General features: G+C 41.9%; 1 protein-coding gene across 1 annotated transcript; it reads right to left on the reverse strand.

The window, feature by feature from the left end:
- Window positions 1–5,905: 5,905 nt before the first annotated feature.
- On the reverse strand, window positions 5,906–19,094 carry SPATA18 (spermatogenesis associated 18; the record flags this gene model as incomplete). Its single annotated transcript, XM_010154280.1, has 12 exons — window positions 19,081–19,094; window positions 18,616–18,712; window positions 17,776–17,881; window positions 17,549–17,664; window positions 15,935–16,053; window positions 12,211–12,345; window positions 11,315–11,552; window positions 10,499–10,657; window positions 9,354–9,529; window positions 7,141–7,264; window positions 6,736–6,804; window positions 5,906–5,951 (listed from the first exon to the last, which is right to left on the reverse strand). Coding segments are annotated over exons 1-12 (1,399 nt in total), but the record flags the coding sequence as incomplete, so codon positions are not given.
- Window positions 19,095–19,261: the final 167 nt, after the last annotated feature.

Here is a 19,261-nt window from a genome sequence, read left to right on the forward strand (position 1 = left end):
AATATGAACAAGTTACCCTGAAAGCAGCCATAATGCTTAGCCCTAAGAAACAGAGGAAAAAATATTTATAAAATAGTCCTCCAGATTTTCTTGATTTTATATTTGTGTCACAAGATATTCTGATAAATCTTTGTTGCAAGCTATTTAATATAACTGCATATTCCAATATTTTTTTAAAAATTAGTATAGTCATTTTATACAGTGTTTTTGTAAACTGCAACATTTTGCTGTATTTTTTTGTTAAAAAAAGCACTTGAGCATCACACTTTACCAGATAATACACTAGAAAAACACCTGCCATTTTTAAAACTCCGTTTATTTTTAAATTTGTCAGCCATAAAAAGTGCAAACTGCATGAAAGTTCACAGTGGAAAATGGTTTCTGTGAATAGAGGGTGATGCTTCCAAATCCCAAGTGTTTGTCTTGTCCATGCCGCTTTGGGGAACGCACGTCCCATCATCACAGAGAGGTTCTCACTGCGGGTCCTGAACGCAGTTTACAGAGGTGTCATATCTGCTTGCGATAGGTTATAATCCTCTAATGTAAACGGCTACGTGCCAGCTACAGTGAAGAGAAGGAATTAGCCAAAAATGAACTCTCTTTATAATTTTTTTTCTTTTAAAACAAAGCACTTGGAATGCAGGCCAAAGCCCTTCAGGAAAAAACCGTTTCACAGGAAGCAATGCTAACAAGGGTGAACAGCATCCTTCTGGTGACATTTTACTTTCAAGCAGGTAGCATTCCTTTGAGAACCGTGTACTTGCAAGGCAGAAGTGTTGCCTTCTCAAAGCCACAAGCAGTGTAAGCACAGCATCCACTTCATCGGTGCTCAGGCCTTCGCCTGCTGACAGCACCACGACACCAAAGGCTCCACGTCCGTGCCCTGAGCAGCAGGCACAGCCTCCACAAAACCAACACCTGTATATCAGCGAGAGCCTGTGATGGATTTGCTTTTTAAAAGCCATCAAAAACCTGCATTCAAAAAAAAAAAAGTACATTTCTTCAGCATACTGGCTTACTACGCTGCGTGACGAAAAGAGGTACAACAGAGTCTTGAAACCCAAAACTTTCAGTCTGAAATCATGCTCATGGAGCTGCAAGCCACAACGAGCAGATTTTCGTTTCCTTAACGCAAAGCGAGACTACTTCATGCTACAGTAGGAAAAGTTACTGCGTAGTTAACGCCAATCAAAAACGGCTGGCAAAGGTTACATAAAGATGAAAGACAGTATTTGATTCTGATGGCACTTTTATGGGATGACAAACCTTTGCAGGACACACATGCAACATAAAGTTAAAAGGCTCAAATCCTGGAGGACGTACAGGCATATGTTTTCCAGGGAGCATTTGGCTGATTTTTGGCCTTCACATTTACTTTCTTCAGGCTGTCAAGTATTTTTGCTTTAACTTACCGCTCAACTCCAGAGCCTCCTACAAGACTGAACCAGCACCACAACCCGCTGCCAGCGAGATTAGACAGGAGGACTCCACCAACCTCCTGCTCCCAGCTTTTCCTCCTATCAGGATGTTGGGAGAACCTAAGATAGCTTCTGAATTTAAGTCTTCATTGCGCAGCAGCGGATTTGGCTGAGCCATTTACCCTCAGTGTCTGCTAGCTCTGTGTGAGTCTCGCTAACTGAGCTGCAAACATTGAAGAAGGAAGACTGAAGATATTTTGGCAACATGTTTTCCCAGAAGTAAGTGATAAAACATCCACACGTTTAGACCAACCCCGGGACAGCCTATTGAGAATTGAGGCAGACATAATGAGCCATCAGAGAGCTGACATGCAGGAGGAATTCTCCAGCAATCTCAAAATCCCTCACAAATGTGTGAGGCTCTGCATGAAGGCCTTGGTGGTACCTTTTTACATTCCATGCAGCCTCACTTCCACCAGTCCATCAGCAGAGTGTTTGATAGCTCAAATTCTAGCTGCCTTCCTTTTCCTGGTACTAACACTTTGATCATGATTATACTGTTCTAAAACTCCCTTTTAATAGAAGCTTTACTGACTTTTTTATTTATTTTATTTGTCACCTATAAGAATCCACCCCTACTGTCTCTACTTTGCTGTATTTACAAGTGTGGCATTATCCAGGCTTGTGATTCAGAGAAAAAAAACAAAGAAAACTTAAAACATCTTACTTAAGATTTTTAAAAAAGAATCTTAAAACACCAAGTCATCAATTTCACATTCATGATTTGTCCTTTCATAGGATGTTACAAGCAATTGCAAAAGTCCCTTTCCAGAAGTTGGCTTGCATCTGCTGGTTAATTCCATATAATCTCTACGAGTACATGTTTCCTGCACTGTCATCACGTGGGTAACAAGCAGCAAAGACCTGTGCTGGTGCCCAACTTGCCACCAAAAGCCACCTTCTATCTGACCTACAAATTTAACTGGCTACGAGGAAGCTGCACAGCAACCAGTACAAAACAGTGTATTCCTACAAAACTATGGGCTGCAGAGTACAACTGAGTAGGGTCAGGTTTGTTTAAGTGTTACCATGCTGACCGACTTCCTATTTTGCAGAAAATGGTTTGCTCTGCTCTGAAACATTATGAGGGGGAAAAAAAAAAATCCTCAGGTTGCTTCCTCATTACCAAAACAAGTCACTGGCTGTCATTCCACTAGTTTCCCCAAGGTACCTGCTGGGAGAGTAAGATGAGATGGTCCACCAAGCACCAACCACTGCAAATCTGGTTTTTATGGCAACTTTAGATCTTTGGGAATACCAGTTCCCAGTGGCACCACAGTTGTGTGAAAGTCTGGAACTACACCGCTTCACACTTGCCAAGAAAAAGACTTCCTTGATGTTGCCTTAGTTTTCTCACAGTTGGTATGGAAACTTACTTCAACTCAAAATCATAACATAGACATGTCTTGGTAATTACATGCAGAAGATAAACATACAACACCTATTTAAAAAAAAACAAAACCAAAACCTTATGTCTCTCAGCCCTTGGCAATTACAAGATGTTGATAAATTCTTCATTTTTCTGCTCAAAACCATATTCTGGATATCCCATTGTCTTCTGTTGCCACAAAAGTTGCAGGTGCTCAGTTATTCCAGAACGGTGGTATTTTCAGTCGCAAGACCAGTGCAGAAATATGCAGGTTTACCTCAAGCTCATATCCATAGCAGTGACCAACGATCAGGCACTTAGAAGAAGAAATATATTGCTTTGCATTTTCTCCTCTGACTTCCATGACCTCCTCAGATAACAAGAAAGTACATCACATGTGCATGTGCCTTTGTATTCCCTTAATTCATTCAGAGTGGCCCTGAGAATGACTGGATATGCACAGGACCTCATTTTATTCTCATCAGTTACTAATGGCCCTAATTCTAACGAAAATACACCTGTAGAACTAGTCACAGCTGATCCATGGCTCACAGGGACCAATGTGAAAGCATGCCTGAAAGCTGATCCTGTGCCAGAGCCTTGTGTCAAAGTCTTAACCTACACAAGAAGTGGGGAGAAAGAGCATGGATGTGTAAGTCTGCATAAGGTCTCTGGAAAGGGATCACAAAATCTGCTCCTGTAACTTAATTTTAAGGACTAAATAGTTTCAGAACTAATAAAAATACTTTTGCTCATGTTATTACAGTAGTACTAATGAAATGTCATGTTCCAGGGTGTAGGCTGATTATGTGAGGAGACAAAGGAATTCTTCTTCCTTCTGATTGTCTGTATTCCAGAAGCATGGCCAGCAGGTCAAGGGAGGTGATTCTGCCCCTGTACTCTGCTCTGGTGAGACCCCACCTGGAGTGCTGCATCCAGCTGTGGAGCCCTCAACATCAGAAGGATATAGACTGGTTGGAGCAAGTCCAGAGGAGGCCACGAAGAGGCTCAGAGGGCTGGAGCCCCTCTGCTATGGGGACAGGCTGAGAGAGTTGGGCTTGGTCAGCCTGGAGAAGAGAAGGCTCCGGGGAGACCTTATTGCCCCTTCCAGTACCTGAAGGGGCTACAAGGAAGCTGGGGGGGACTCTTTACAAGGGCCTGTAGTGACAGGACAAGGGGTAACGGGTTTAAATTGAAAGTGGGGAGGTTTAGATGGGATATCAGGAAGAAGTTCTTCATGGAGAGGGGGGTGAGGCACTGGAACAGGTTGCCCAGAGAAGCTGTGGATACCCCATCCCTGGAAGTGTTCAAGGCCAGGCTGGATGAGGCTTGGAGCAACCTGGTCTAGTGGAAGGTGTCCCTGCCCATGGCAGGGGGGTTGGAACTGGATGGTCTTTGAGGTTCTATCCAACCCAAACCATTCTGTGATTCTATGAAAGCTCCACATACCTTTGAAGCATCAGGTATTGACTGGAGTGAGACACTGGTGAATTGCATATCAGCTCCATTACACAAATCCTATGTTTCTATGTGAAAGCACAAGCCCCCCAGCAGTCACTTGTGCAGTTGTACTTAAGGCTGGCCCTACAGATGATGTTCTGAGAGAAAGACAGTATCAGTTCTCTCAAAACAGAAAATGTTCATATTAAAGTAAGCATTTACAAGGGGAGCAAACTATTTAAAGCGCCAGAATAAAATCTCCTCAGGACTCTAATTTTTACACTTAAAGGTAATAAACGCCCACAGGAAGAGATAACTAGACAGGTTCTTTTACTGTGTTCATAAGAACTACTAATCTATCAGCCTGGTACCAAATAGGCCACTTCAAGCAAATATTTCAAGCTTATGAATAGTCAGTGGCACACTTTCAAAATACTTTGAGTTCCAAACTACAAGTTTTTATGATACTCATTTCTGAGTAACAAGGGATTTAACAAGGACTGTTACTGCACGCTAAAGCACACACCCGTGCTGTCAAAAGTAAATGTCAATAAAGGCCTGGGGACTACTGGAGGATTGGTAGTTTATGACTGTTCCATGACAGTTTTGCATTGTAGTTAGACAATTCCATCTACCCCAAGGACATATCTGTAAGCATGCTGTGTGAGATTGGCACATCCTAAGAATATTACTATTTCCTAAAATTGTAAATTGGCACCAAATAATTAAATTCCGAAGTAACAGCTAACCTCAATATTCCGCAACATTCACCATTTAGGTTCTATTAATAATCTTATCAGGACAAACTGTGTGGTTTAGTATCTGTGGAAGACATTCTAGATGCAATAATTCTATCTCCACCTGCAGGATTACTGCATGAGTTCTTCAGTGCTCTGCAAATTTTGCCAAATGAGTATGATCCTGTATTGCATGCACTTTTTTTTTTAAGATAGAAGGGTTCATGCTCTGTAAAAGCATATGGAAGTCGTCAATAATTCTAAAAAACACACGGAACAAACTCCATTTGGAGTGACAATTGCCATTCATATTATTGCAATATTTGAGGTATTCTTTAAGAGAAAAGGCACCAGTGAAGTTGTTGGATCTGGATGTACTGAATCACAGGGACATGTTCAGTTAACGCCCTATTGAAGAAAAAAAGACACATTTCAGTACAACTATTTTTTTTTTTTTTTAATCTCTACATTGTCTTGGCTTCAAGATGGGCACAGATTTATACCCTTTGAAATCCCCCACCTCACCCTCGCTAGTTAGCTATCTCTTTGGATTTTTAAAGACCTGGAGTCAGCATGCAGATAACTCTCCCTTCTGTAGGGAAGAGAGCAGTTTTACTTACTACAGAACTGGCCATAATAAAGGCAACCAGCAGATAGAATTAATTACAGTGGTCTGACTAGAGTGAAAAACAAGCTCTCCTCCAAGTCAGAAATATCAGCCTATTTCCACAGTCAGAAAGGGACTACCCATTTTAAAAATAAGACTTGGACAAGTATTTCAGAGTCAAAGACCTTCAGCATGTTACCTTGCCTCTTTGCTCAGTTGTGCAAGGGCTTAATGTGAAAACCATGAGTCATTATGAACTAATACATCCACTTACTTGGGCTTCCGCTCCTCCCTGGCGAAGGACTGCGGCTTTGAGACAACTGCAAGACAAACAGAAAAGGGAACTGAGGTGTGCTAAAGAACTGTACCCAAGAAAGGCACTTGGGGACCTGTCAACATGCAGAAAATGTGCACATGTTACTCTTTCAGTGCAGCTCCACTGCTACAAAGTCAAATTCAACAATCTTCTGGTTTTTCTTTTAGACCCTGCACACACTCAATAGTGCGAGTCTTATCCAAAGCCTCTCACATTGCCAATATTCATGTTTTATGTTGAGAGCACCTATGTTAGTTTAATAAGATGGACTAACAATTAGAAAAATATACATGATTTTTATGGAAGTAATTAAAATTGTTGTGTACTATACCATGTACCACCTCAGTCCTTCCCCTCCCGCCCAATCTCTACTGATTTTCTGCTCCTTTGAGGCATTAGGGGGTAAATTTAGATTACTAATTCCAAGAGGCAGGGTCCATGTGCTGAATATGTACTGCAAGATGACTAAAACACTTCCAGATGATGCAATTAGTTATTCAGAAGGGTACTGAGGCAAGGGGGAGCAGGGGAAAAGCATTCTGAGAACCGCAATTGATACTTACAAGTATTTAATTTTTGATCTACTTCTCATACAGTATCTTCACTGGTAATTATACCAGGCAATAAATATCTGTCAATTCAGCCTCATCTCATTCCAGACCCAAAAGGCATTTATTCCCAATGTTAAAAGGTACATGTGTCACATCAGCATTTTTAAAAGGTTGCCTACTTTTGGAGTTTAACACACTCGATGCTGTTGATACTACCAGCATTCAGCTGGGGTTTACATCGTGCAATAGAAGAGGACCGGTGCTACAGCTGTGGCTCCTGCTCCTACTCCTGCTTCTCTGAGACCACTACAAGAGGAGAGTTTGACAAACCTCTTTTGAGAGACGGCACTTAATAAAAACAGACTCGGCAGACTTGCCATGCTGGAGACAAGGCCTGAGGCCAGAGAGTAAGCACAGTAAACTTTCTCCTTTGCCATCAATCATACCTCTGCATAATGAATACATTAAGGCAAATGGAACTACTCATCCTAAAGACAGGGCAAGGCACTAAAACCTAACTAATATTTGATACACACAACTCCCGCCATATAGGGAACGATCAAGAATTTATCTTTTTAAATTTTAAACCAGTTCTTAAATCCAATGACTTCCCTTAACACATTCCTTAACAAAAGTACCTACCAGAGCTCCTCTTTTTGTGACTGCCTCCCCCTTCGCAATTACAACATCGTTTTCCATCAGAGCAGGCCATACGTGATAGGCCACCAAGGCAGCTGTGAGGTCAGAGTCAAAGCTACGATAGTACCTGTCGAGACACAGAACGCAAGGAATGCCTGCATATAAATGCCTAAAGATAAACATGATGTTTCAAGCCATCAAGACTGATAAAAAGCAGAATACTAGTGACACCTCAAACATCTTTCTTGACAACATCTCCCTATCACAAAAATAAGTACTCTTCAAGTGAACCTGTAAAAGAAATGCATTTGTTAAGACAGACAGCAGAATACACCGTCTACTTATCATGGAACCATAGAATCATGGAACAGTTTGGGTTGGAAGGGACCTTAAAGACCATCTAGTTCCACCCCCCCTGCCATGGGCAGGGACCCCTTCCACTAGACCAGGTTGCTCAAAGCCGGGCCTTGAACACTCCCAAGGATGGGGTATCCACAGCTTCTCTGGGCAACCTGTTCCAGTGCCTCACCACCCTCTCCGGGAAGAACTTCTTCCTGATATCCAATCTAAACCTCCCCCCTTTCAATTTAAACCCGTTCCCCCTTGTCCTGTCACTACAGGCCCTTGTAAAAAGCCCCCCCCAGCTTCCTTGTAGCCCCTTCAGGTACTGGAAGGTGCAATAAGGTCTCCCCGGAGCCTTCTCTTCTCCAGGCTGAACAAGCCCAACTCTCTCAGCCTGTCCCCATAGCAGAGGGGCTCCAGCCCTCTGAGCATCTTCATGGCCTCATATGGACTCGCTCCAACCAGTCTATATCCTTCTGATATTGTGGGTTCCACAGCTGGATGCATACTGAGAGACACTCCAGTAAAGCCATCTCACACTTCAGAAGGCCACTAGACCATATTCATGCATAAGCCCCACACAAGCCAGGGTCCTTGGGTCCACTGACAGATTAAATCTCCTGAGCAGCATTTCGGCAGGCATAGTCATCCCATCTTCCCAAAATATCTTGCTAAAACAAGACCCCTATAAAAGGATATTACAGAAATAGGCCATCTTAACTTCATAGTTATATCCTGGTACCCTATGAGACTTAAGAGGCAATCTTATAAGCAAGAGTCTCAGATATTGATAATGAAACACTGCCTTTTTAGCTCAGAAGAATTATTTAAGGCTTGTATTAACATACTAATATGTATTACCTCCCTAACATTGCAATATTGGCTAAATAATACATGTCTGGTTTTGTGGATTCAAACTCAAAACAAATACCAAATAACCAAAATTTAAAAAAATAGCAATGCATCTATACATTAGCAATATATATTCAATAGCCATTTAGATAAAACAACGTAGTAAACATAGGCATGAAGCTCTGCATGGAGTATAGGTACGATGAGGTTTGACCAGCCCTTTTATAACACTTAAGTGAGCTATTTTAGTTTCTACACGTTCTGCTCCATCTCTGTGTACCACATACACACACTATACATGTAAACATATACATGACACATCTACCCACACAGGTAGGTAGGTGTGTGTATATATGCCTCCCACAGCAGCACATATAAAACACACTACACCTGTTTTTTTGAAGGCCACGCATCAAGTAGGTGGAAAAAGCATCCCAAGGCTATACCATAGCCTTGTGGCCTTCTTAATTCAGCCAAAACTATGTTACAGTGTGCATTTTTTGAACAAACTGCCCATTTTTAAAAGGCATTTTTCTTTTTGCTCAGCTCTAAATGAGAAGACATGAGAGCATATTAAGATCCATATGTGGAACAGCAGCCATAGCCTGGAGGTCACAACACACATGTTGGTGATGCTGGGCCAGATCTCAGTAAACATAACTTTTACAAAATAGGCCAGAAAGGAGGAACAAAGACACACACATTTCATAAACACTGGAGGCAGACAGAAACCAAACATGGAAAGGAAAGCTGATGATAATTTTCTTCTTAAAGAACAAGTTACATATGCTCTAGAGACTGAAGTTTATCCAGGAAATTGCTCTGATGTTAATTTAAAAAAAGCTATTAACACTGGTCTACAACCTGGCATTTACATACCATCACAAACCTTAAAGACATATCAAATTCACTACAGGCCAGGAATATTTGCCCCAAACCTTTATATTAATTAAGAGTAGACTATATAGCTGATAGTTTTTTTTTTTAAATAGTAAGAATCTGACTGAAAATACAGTTCTTACCTGGTCTCACTGAAAAGTTCTCCATCAGTACCAAAGGCAACATCAAGAGGAGGAATGAGCGTCTGCATTGAAAAAGCCACAAGGCACACCTCTTGAATCAAAGTGCTGATCACAATGAAATCAATTTCTGGTGGAAATGAAATCTTTGGGTTGATGTTCATGGAGCGAATTACTTCCTGAAAATAAAAACAACTGAGTCATTTGAGCTCACTAACACTTTCATTGACGAGCAAGTATGGAAATCCCTCCTAAATATGCCTGTGCTAGTTTCAGGCAAGAAAGAGTTAATTTTCTCCACAGTGCAGAAGGCTGGCTGAAGGCGTGTTTCTTGGCATGGTTGTTATCGTGGGGTGGGTCAGTGGGTTGGGGGGTCAGCTGGCTTTTGTCCTGGTTGGGTGGTTGCCCTGGGGCTGTGACTCTCGCTACTCGGGACCTGGCTACGTGTCTGCAGGTGGTGAGCAGTTGAATCGTATGTTCTAATTTCTATTATTTAATACTTTATTAGTAGTATCAATATAATTTTCATTTATATTCAATTATTCAATAGATCTTGTCTCAACTCTACGAGCTTCCTTGTCTTTTCCTCTGACTCTCCTCCTCCACTGTGGAGCAGGGGGGAAGGTGAGCGAGCGGCTGCGCAATACTTTACTGCTAGCTGAGGTTAAACCATGACAATGCCTCTCAGCTTTCTACGCTTAAAAACCAGCATAAGCAGCTCCCAGCAATGTTGTCTTAAGCTATTCCAGAAAACACTAGCTTCAGAAAGAATGTGTTGGTTGTTTTAGAAATAAAGAAGAGCTGAATCATTGACATCAATGTTAGGAGGGAGATGCCATTTTTCAGTAGAGCACAGAATTTAAGAAAAATATGAAATTTAGCTTACATTCATTTGATTAAGACAGTTACACAGTATCTTGCCAAAAATATTATTCTGGCAGACAGACATTCTATTCACAGACAAATAAAACAAGTGATTACTGGGCCATACCACAATACTACCTTGTAAAATAAACTGCTACAAGACACAAAATCCATGTGATAGATAAGCTTTTTCCCTTTGCAGGTTACTGTGTTTCTAGTTTGTGCACTCTTTGTTAGCTACTGAAACAGATCACCACACCACTTCCCCACTGCCCTTGGCTTACATTGACACTGGCTTGAACGTCATACAGATCCTCATGGCGAACAATATAATCCAGGACAGTGTCTTCAAGTGACTCAGGCCCTGAGTGGCCTAGAGACAGAGTCTCTCTTACACGTATTTTGAACTGCCTGTAGGCCATCTTTGCTGCATGAAAAGACTCCTGCAAACATAAAGCACATCTAGTTAAATCCAGGAGACTGACATTAACTTTTATCAATTATCTGAGAGGATGAACTTAACTCAGTATCATCATTGTAAGGAGGAATAGAAAACGCTGCTGGAAAAGTGAAAGTTAAAAACAGTACTCCATCAGGGAGGACTTCTCTGATTAAACCAAATGTGACTTATTTGCAGAAGACAGGACTGAAAAGCTTCCCACCTAACCTTCTATTTTTATGTAGGATTCCATCACGCACCCATGATCAATGGAATCATGTTCAAAGATGGAAAGATTTCTAGCTTTCCGAAAATGTAGTATTCCCAAAAGAATTAATCTGAATGAGGCAGTGTTGTTTAGTGGAGGAATCATCTACCTTTCAGAGCCATTCGGTCTTCTTATGTGCCCCTTTTAGCATGCGTACTGTAGATGACTGACCCCGTTCTAATGTTGGGGCAGGACTGTCAGAAAAAGGACAGTAAATTTGGAGTTCAGTGTAAAAGTGTTAGGGGGAAAAAGAAAAATCAAGAGGGAAAAAAATAAGTTTTCTTCTCCATACTTCACGGAAGTTGTAATTTACACTCAATAATCCAATGCAGCCATAATATTTTATAAAACACTTCTGGGCTGTAAAACAAGAAATATGATTTTTCTCCTTACCACAGCTGCAATGTATATTATCCTCTGCACCATCTCCACGTCACTGACGTATGTCTTCAAAAGGGTCTCTGCATCCAAGCGTTCCTGAGCGTAAATGTCACCGAAGCGAGCCACCAGGCGGGCGCGACGCGAAGCATTCGTACACCTGGCTCGGCCGGGCAAGCAGCTTCTCAGGAGAAGCGGACTAGGCGACTTGCTCTCACGGTGCCTCGGGGAAGGAGAGCGGCTCCGTGCGAGCCTATGACAGACACGTAAAACAGCATGAGGTCACTTCACCATCCTCAGATGCTTTTGCCTACTGCAATTGTGTCAATGGAATTGTTACCAGGGTAAACTGAGATTTTGAGCCAAACTACTTAAAGAAGTAAAGCTGCAGCTGATTTAATTTCATTGTTCAGGTTCCAGCCCATAAAATATATTTGCACAAATGCCTTCATATTAAACTAAAGTAATTCCTAAAGTGCGTACAGCCAAGCACTTTGTTCTGGAGAAACACACTTTTAACTTGTAAAACTTCAGAGATCTGATCCTCTTTCAGCACCACTGAAGAGCTGTAAAGTCAAACAAGGGAGAACATAACAAGTTCTGCCCTGTAATGGCACAGTATTCAAAGATGACTTATAAACATAAAACCCATCCATGTCTTTTTATCCTATACAGTTGCTCTCAGTGTATTTTGTAAACCTGCTCTCTTTGCGGTTTTGCCAGAAACTTAACATTGCAGACTGAAATTAAAACATTTGAGCACTAGAAGTCAGTTAGAGAGCTTATGTTCCTTCATAGCCAAGTACAAAAGCCTAGTTGTTGTTTATATTTCAATTTCAAACTGAGGAGGGAATTCATGCTACCTAACAAACAATTTCTGATTCAGCAACTTCTCTGAATAACGCTTTTACCTGCTCTGGAGAACAGACTTTTGGGCATCCAGGATAGAAATTTCATCCCGCAGTATTTGAATCTGCTGCTCATAGTCATTCAGACGATCTAACTTCTTCAGGGCATCCTTCTCTTGGGCACGGGAAGTCTTCAGACTTAACCACACAGAATAAAGTCAGTCACAAGATGTCCTTCTACCAGTGCAAACCATCTATCAATTAATCCTCATCAAATAAAAAGAGCAGAAGAGGGCATAAATATTGAGCAAGCTCCTTATGCTGAAATACAGGGAACCCAAGAAGTTTTTAAAAGCATACTCCAAATCATACTCCTAATTGCACTTAAATGTAGAAGGGAATACTGTGACAGGAGACTGGATACACTACACTTTATACTACAAGAGATCGCTCATTAACATGTGGTGTTCTCACACTAGCTCAGGTGATGAAGTTTAAGAAAGAAATTAGTTTCTTTTTCCATATTTAAGATGTTAACTAAACCAGCTCAGTTTTCTTTCCTACAGTTTAAGGCTCATATACATATTTTTATATCAGGTCCTAGGATTCTTTGCTGGAGTAGAGTAGTCAGTCAAAGGATAGCACCAATGATGTTATTCAAGTAATATCAAAATCTAACAATTCCTCTCCTGCTCTCCCCAAGAGAAGCAGTGTTTAAGAATCACTGGCAGACAACCAGTTAAGCAACTTTATCTGCTTCCCTCTACTCTTACTTCATGTTAGAAAGTATCCCAACACGCTTTCCCTAACACAGCTATTATTGTTCTTTTCCTCTTTCCAAGTGAGGGGGAAAAACCAAAACCAAAAGAACACACCACAGCTTTCTATTCATTTTTTGGAGGCATTCTGTCTGTCCTTCCTTTTCTTTACTAAAGGACCCTGGTGAGATTTTTGAGGATCTGAATCTATGAAAGCTGTAACATTCTGCCTTTTAAGGAGCAGGCTTGCCAAGGGGACCACAGGCAATAAGGCCAGCACATCTGCTAGGAGGAAGGCCTGCCCTTCTAACCTGGGTAGGAAGAGCTGCCGATACTATTACAATTCCATGGACATCCTCAGTCCCCTGCAAGGACTTCTAACAGACTAAAGAATTCTAATATAAACAACTTGGAAGGAAAGTAGATTTGGGTAAAGGAGTTCTAGAGATGGAGAAAATATTTATGCACAAATAAAAAAACTTGAAAAAAATACCAATAATACACAACACACTAGTCAGACTTTCCTTAATACACCATGACAGACAAGGCAATGTGAACTGCAGTCTGCATTCTGACCTACACATGGGAATTGTGAGATGCTTTATTGCCTACTAATAGTTTCAATCAGGAAGACAGCAGTCAGTCATTTTTAACTCACTCAGAAATGACCCAGAGACTTTTTTGACAGTGAAAAATTAGAATGCCTGCATCCATGCAAGATGAGACATAACAGATACTACTATGCATTGGTGAATAAGGGAAGAGCAACTGATGTCATCTCCCCTGCCTTCTGCAAGGCCTTTGTCCGGTCCCACTCAACATCCTTGTCTAAACTGGAGAGATACTGATTTGATGGATGGACAAGGAATTGGCTGGAAGGCTGTGCCCAAGGAGTTGCAGTCAACAGCTCAATGTCCAAATGGAGATCAGCGATATGTGGTGTCCCTCAGGGGTCTGTACGGGGACCGGTACTGTTCAATACCTTCATTAATGCCATGGACAGAGGGATTGAGTGCACCCTCAGCAAGTTCGTGGATGACACCAAGCTGAGCAGTGAAGTTGGTGCTCTTGAGGGAACAGATGCCATCCAGAAGGACCTTGACAGGCTTGAGGAGTGGGCCCATGAATCTCATGAAGTACAGCAAGCTCAAGTGCAAGGTCCTGCACATGGGTCAGGGTAATCACCACTATCAGTACAGACTGGTGAAAAAAATATATTAAAAGCAGCCCTGTGGAGAAGGACTTGGAGATGGGGGTAGATGAAAAACTAGAAGTGAGCTGGCAGCATGCCTTCACAGCCCAAAAACCAACCATATCCTGGGCTGTATAAAAAGCATGGCCAGCAGGTCCAGGGAGGTGATTCTCCCCTTCCACTCCCCTGTCATGAGACCCCACCTGAAGTACTGCATCCAGCTCTGGGGTCCCCAGTACAAGAAAGACACAGGCCTGTTGAGGTGGGTCCAGAGGATGGCCACAAAAGTGATCAGGGATTGGAGCACCTCTTGTATGAAGAAAGGCCGAGACTTGAGATTGTTTAGCTTGGAGAAGGCTTCAGGAAGACCTTCTTGCAGCCTTTCAGTACTTACAGGGGGCTTCAGAAAGATGGAGACTTAACTTTAGCCTTGTCCTAGTGATAGAACAAGGGGCAATGGTTTTAAACTAAAAGAGAGAACATTTAGCTTGGATATAAGGAAGAAAATCTTTACACTGAGTGTGGTGAGGCACTGGGACAGGTTGCCCAGAGAAGCTGTGGATGCCCCATCCCTGAAAGTGTTCAAGGCCAGGCCAGATGAGGCTTTGAGCAGTCTGGTCTAGTGGAAGGTGTCCCTGCCTATGGCAGGGGGGTTGAACTAGATAATGTTTGACTGTCCCTTCCAACCCAAACCATTCTGTGATTCTACAATGCTGTGAAAACAGGCGATATCTGCAAGACTAGGATAGGGGATGAAATATTCCCTTGAACCTCTTTCCTCTGATCTAGCTAATACAGTTTGCAGTTCCAAGAACTCATCGATATACTTGGAATCACTTAGAAAGAGCATTAAATTACATCACTTGTTGTACTGACCCAAGGACTGAACATTCATGGTTCTCATGCTAATAGGATGCATGAAAAAGCATCTGTCACTTGGAGCTATGTCCAAAATGGACCTAGAACTGGCACTAACTGAACAAATTTGTTTCTGAAGCAATTAAGTAATTTTGACAGTACAGTGCTCCAATGTTTTATGCAACTGGACAAAAACTATTCAGTCCTAATCGCTTATTTGAAAACATGCCTCTTTCTTCCTCCATCTTACTGTTTGATTTTCTTAGATCACAGAATGGTTTGGGTTGGAAGGGACCTTAAAGACCATCTAGTTCCAACCCCCCTGCCATGGACATGGACACCTTCAACCAGACCAAGTTGCTCCAAGCCTCATCCAGCCTGGCCTTGGACACTTCCAGGGATGGGGCATCCACAGCTTCTCTGGGCAACCTGTCCCAGTGCCTCACCACCCTCTCCGTGAACAACTCCTTCCTGATATCTAATCTAAACCTCCCCACTTTCAATTTCAATAGTCCTGTCACTACAGGTCCTTGTAAAAAAGTAGTGACAAGACGTTCACATACCATAACTAATTATGACATATTGTATGTAGGCACTTCAGTAAGGGTTGCACTGTAGCTGCTCAATTTTTATCCACGTTTGCTCAGCATGCAAGTCCCTTGACTACAATTCCACTTGCATGGTCATGCACTATACAAATCTCTTTTGTCTAGAATACTGGCATGTTTTCCAACTCCTCTGCCAGAAGCAAAACTTAACAAGTCAATTTATGAATGCAGGTGTGACTGTATCATTTGTACCCCACTTTTGACACACATGGACAATCCAGAGCCTGAATGTATTTTGAAGCTCTGATTTTAAAGACAAAGATGAAACATTTAACATCTAAATACTGTGGGAGACTTGTAAAGAGAAAAATATGGCTTGTTGAAAAACAAAATCAAAACCAAACAGAAAGAGTCACAGTTAATCCCCCTACTCTTGTTGCACATGGTTGAGCTGTAGACGAGTTGAAGTCAGTTCTTCCTGCAGCTCTTGCAGTTGGAAAGTCTGATCCCTGGTGTGCTCCCTCAGCTGCTTCTCTTTCTCAATTGAATCCTACAACAAAACACAAGATCATGCTGCTTGCATGTTCCACCTTACAGAACTCTTCAGCAAAGTCGTATAGCATCATTACCACGTGTATTTCTAAACATTTCAGTAGAGACCATTTCTAAACTAACTGAAAACAAAAGTAATTGCATACCTTCTAGAGACATTAGCAAGATCTTCCAGGCACACAAGCCAGACATTTTAGGAAAAATATCCACCTCACACCTTATGATAGAGAATATGGAAGGTCTGCTTAAGCAGATTTACTACTGGTATACACACCATCTGAACAAAGTGTTCTTGCAGATGTGTTGCATGGGCCTTTTTTTTCTCCCCACTCAGTCACCTTCTATGTCACCAACTCAAAGCTTTTGGGAGTTCATGTACACAAAATAACACAAAACATTACTAGAACAGAGGAGGCAACTACTGTCATTCCACAAAGCACACTACTACATATGAAGCTCTTTCTTTGACAACCTATAGATTTACTGGATACTACCAGAATTAAATAACGAACTACGCAGCAAGCTTGTTTAAATTTTGAATGTCATATGCAGTGACAAATCCATAACTGATGTACTAGGTGTACTGTCATTTAATGACATCATTATTTTAAACTTAGGAGTTTTTTTGGCAGAACCCTACTCCTGCAATATGCTAGAATCTGACTCTTTAAGGAACATCACTTTTCACTTGTTCTTACATTGTTCTTATTAATTGTGAAAGATTTTCACAGAAGACATAAAAACGAGAAGTCGGAACATGGAGCCATCACTGTCAAATCTCAAGATCTTCAGTATTTTCCCCCCAGTCCGCAGCAACCAACGCTCTTTGATTTCAAAGCACAAAGCCACAGCAGATGTCTCTTTTCTGCCAAACTGTTAGTACTACAACCCCTTCATAAATATAAAATATGTACTAACTCCAAACACCAAGTTGGTGCATGGTGGTATCATGATGGACATGAGCACTTTCCCCACCTGCCCCCTGGAGATATTATAACTCTCAGATACTAAAAAAAGGTTTTTAATAAAAATAATAAGGATGTCACAGATAAACACATGGAGTTCATAAACACTTTCAGCTTACACATTTATTTTCACAGTGTTAGGTTTTTACTAATAGAGATATGGTGTAAATACTTCTATGATGTCTTTGCAAATGTAAACATAGCATAACTCTTCACCTAGAAAAGGAAAGCAGTACAAGAAGGCAGCTTCTCTTACAAAGTAAGCTCCTCCATATTGTCATTCTTTGTTGTAAAACAGCATAAGCCATAGAATGCCAAAAGTAACTTTAATGTCCTCTTTGATTTCCTTTTCAAAGGAAACATAAGTCGAGACAGAGAAATAGCATAACTGTCTCTGTGAGCAACTAGGGATGCATTTCATTAAGCAAAATCAGGGAGAGAAGCTGTTATTAACAGAAAGTCATTACATCTCTCCTGCAGGTATAAATTCGCACCATTCTATTCCCTTAAAATAAATTTCCTACATACCCGAGCGAGGGAGAGGTTGGTTTCAGAGAGCCTTCCTGAAGTAGCACAGGAAAAACAAGTCCCTAGCCATGGCAAGAGACGAGTTTTTATTGTTTCCACACCTGCATAATGCCCACCTAAGGCGACACACACAATAAGAAATTGTGAGAACACTTACAGAAAGAGCCAGAGCTTGAAAAGATGACATGGGTGAAATGCATTACTAGTAAGACAAGGCACTAATTTACCTTCTCGAGATGTTTCATTGAGGATTGTGAAGAGCTGCCCTTGAATCTCAGAGTTCAATTCTATTATTTCACAGCATCGATTCAGATTCTGATCACAGGTATTAATCTGTATTAATGTAAATTAATCTGTATTAATACATCTGCCTGAGCTTTCTTACCTAAAATTATTCCTGTTATTATCAAGACTTCCCCCCCAAATTACATTTTCACAATCTCTTCTTACTGCATCCGCTAGAATCCTTGTCTTTAAAAGGTTCACATTGTTAACAGGCAAACAAACAAGGTATCAGGACTTCTATCACTCAATTGACTACTTGAGAAATGTTTTCCTCATTCATAAAGCAGATGCAACCACAAACACCTCTAAAAGAGAGGATCCATAATAACAGTCAACCTGTGTTAAAATCATTCAACACAGTTTTTGAAATTGTAAAATAGGAGAGTGTTGGATGAAAAGTGTTAGTCCAGAATCTGGTTTTCCATATTAGCTGAAACAATACGTATAAGGTTATTATCTTGCTTTGCCAACAGCCACACGAAGCCTCCATGCAATTAAGTGTGATTTTTAAGTCACCAACTGAAACAAATGCTACTGAAAAACAGGCAAAATCCAGCATTACCCCTGAGAAACAACAGAACAGCAAAACTACAACAACTTTCAGCAAATGAGGAGTTGCTGGGATTAATCTGTCTGGGATGCTACTGCCCATTCTTTGTACCTGCTTCCTTAATCTTTATCCGTGACCTGTGTATCACCTTCAGCAGCGATCACCCTCTAGGTCTAAGATTTAACGGCTCCGTATGGTTTTTACAAGCTTCCAAATCAGCTAAAGCTCCCACCCGTGCCCCCGTCAGCTCGTGTTTGGATTGCCGCACCGTGCTTTCCTCCGGCCTCCAGCACCACCTGCTCACCCTGCCAACCTCCACCACACCACCACTGCAAAGTGCGTTTTTCTGGCTCATTACACCAGTGTAACACCCACAGCGCTCCCATATGCCAGCTCCTACTTTTCCGCAACGGCAGCCTGAAGCTGCTCATCTGCGTTTCCCGAGACCTCAGAGCCCACCCCACCCCCCACTCAGTGGTGGGAGTTCAGCTCCCGCTGCTGCTCAGCCCTCCCGGGGTCTACCTCGCCATCCATTTGCAATATTTTAAAATGCATGTTTCTTCCTCCTCCTCTGGTGTCCAGCACTCTGTGGTAACTTCACCAGCTATCCTCAAACTCCTCCTTAAAACTGGCCTCCTCCACGCATCCCACCGTGTCCATCTGCAGCCGTCTCCTCATCCACACCCGAGGCTCTTACCCCATGCCGGCCATGCCGGCCCCCCCTCCCAAAGCCCTTCGGCAGCAGCCTCTCAGCTCCAACAGCTTTCCCACCCAGGAGAACTGGGAAGCTGGACAACCCCATTCTCACTTCCAACATCCTTTCCCCTCACGTTTCCCTGACTCTTCCCGGGCTGCGGGCAATTCCTCCCCCAGGCACC

This window comes from Eurypyga helias, unplaced genomic scaffold (assembly GCF_000690775.1).
Source record: "Eurypyga helias isolate BGI_N326 unplaced genomic scaffold, ASM69077v1 scaffold1546, whole genome shotgun sequence".
NCBI lineage: Eukaryota > Metazoa > Chordata > Aves > Eurypygiformes > Eurypygidae > Eurypyga > Eurypyga helias.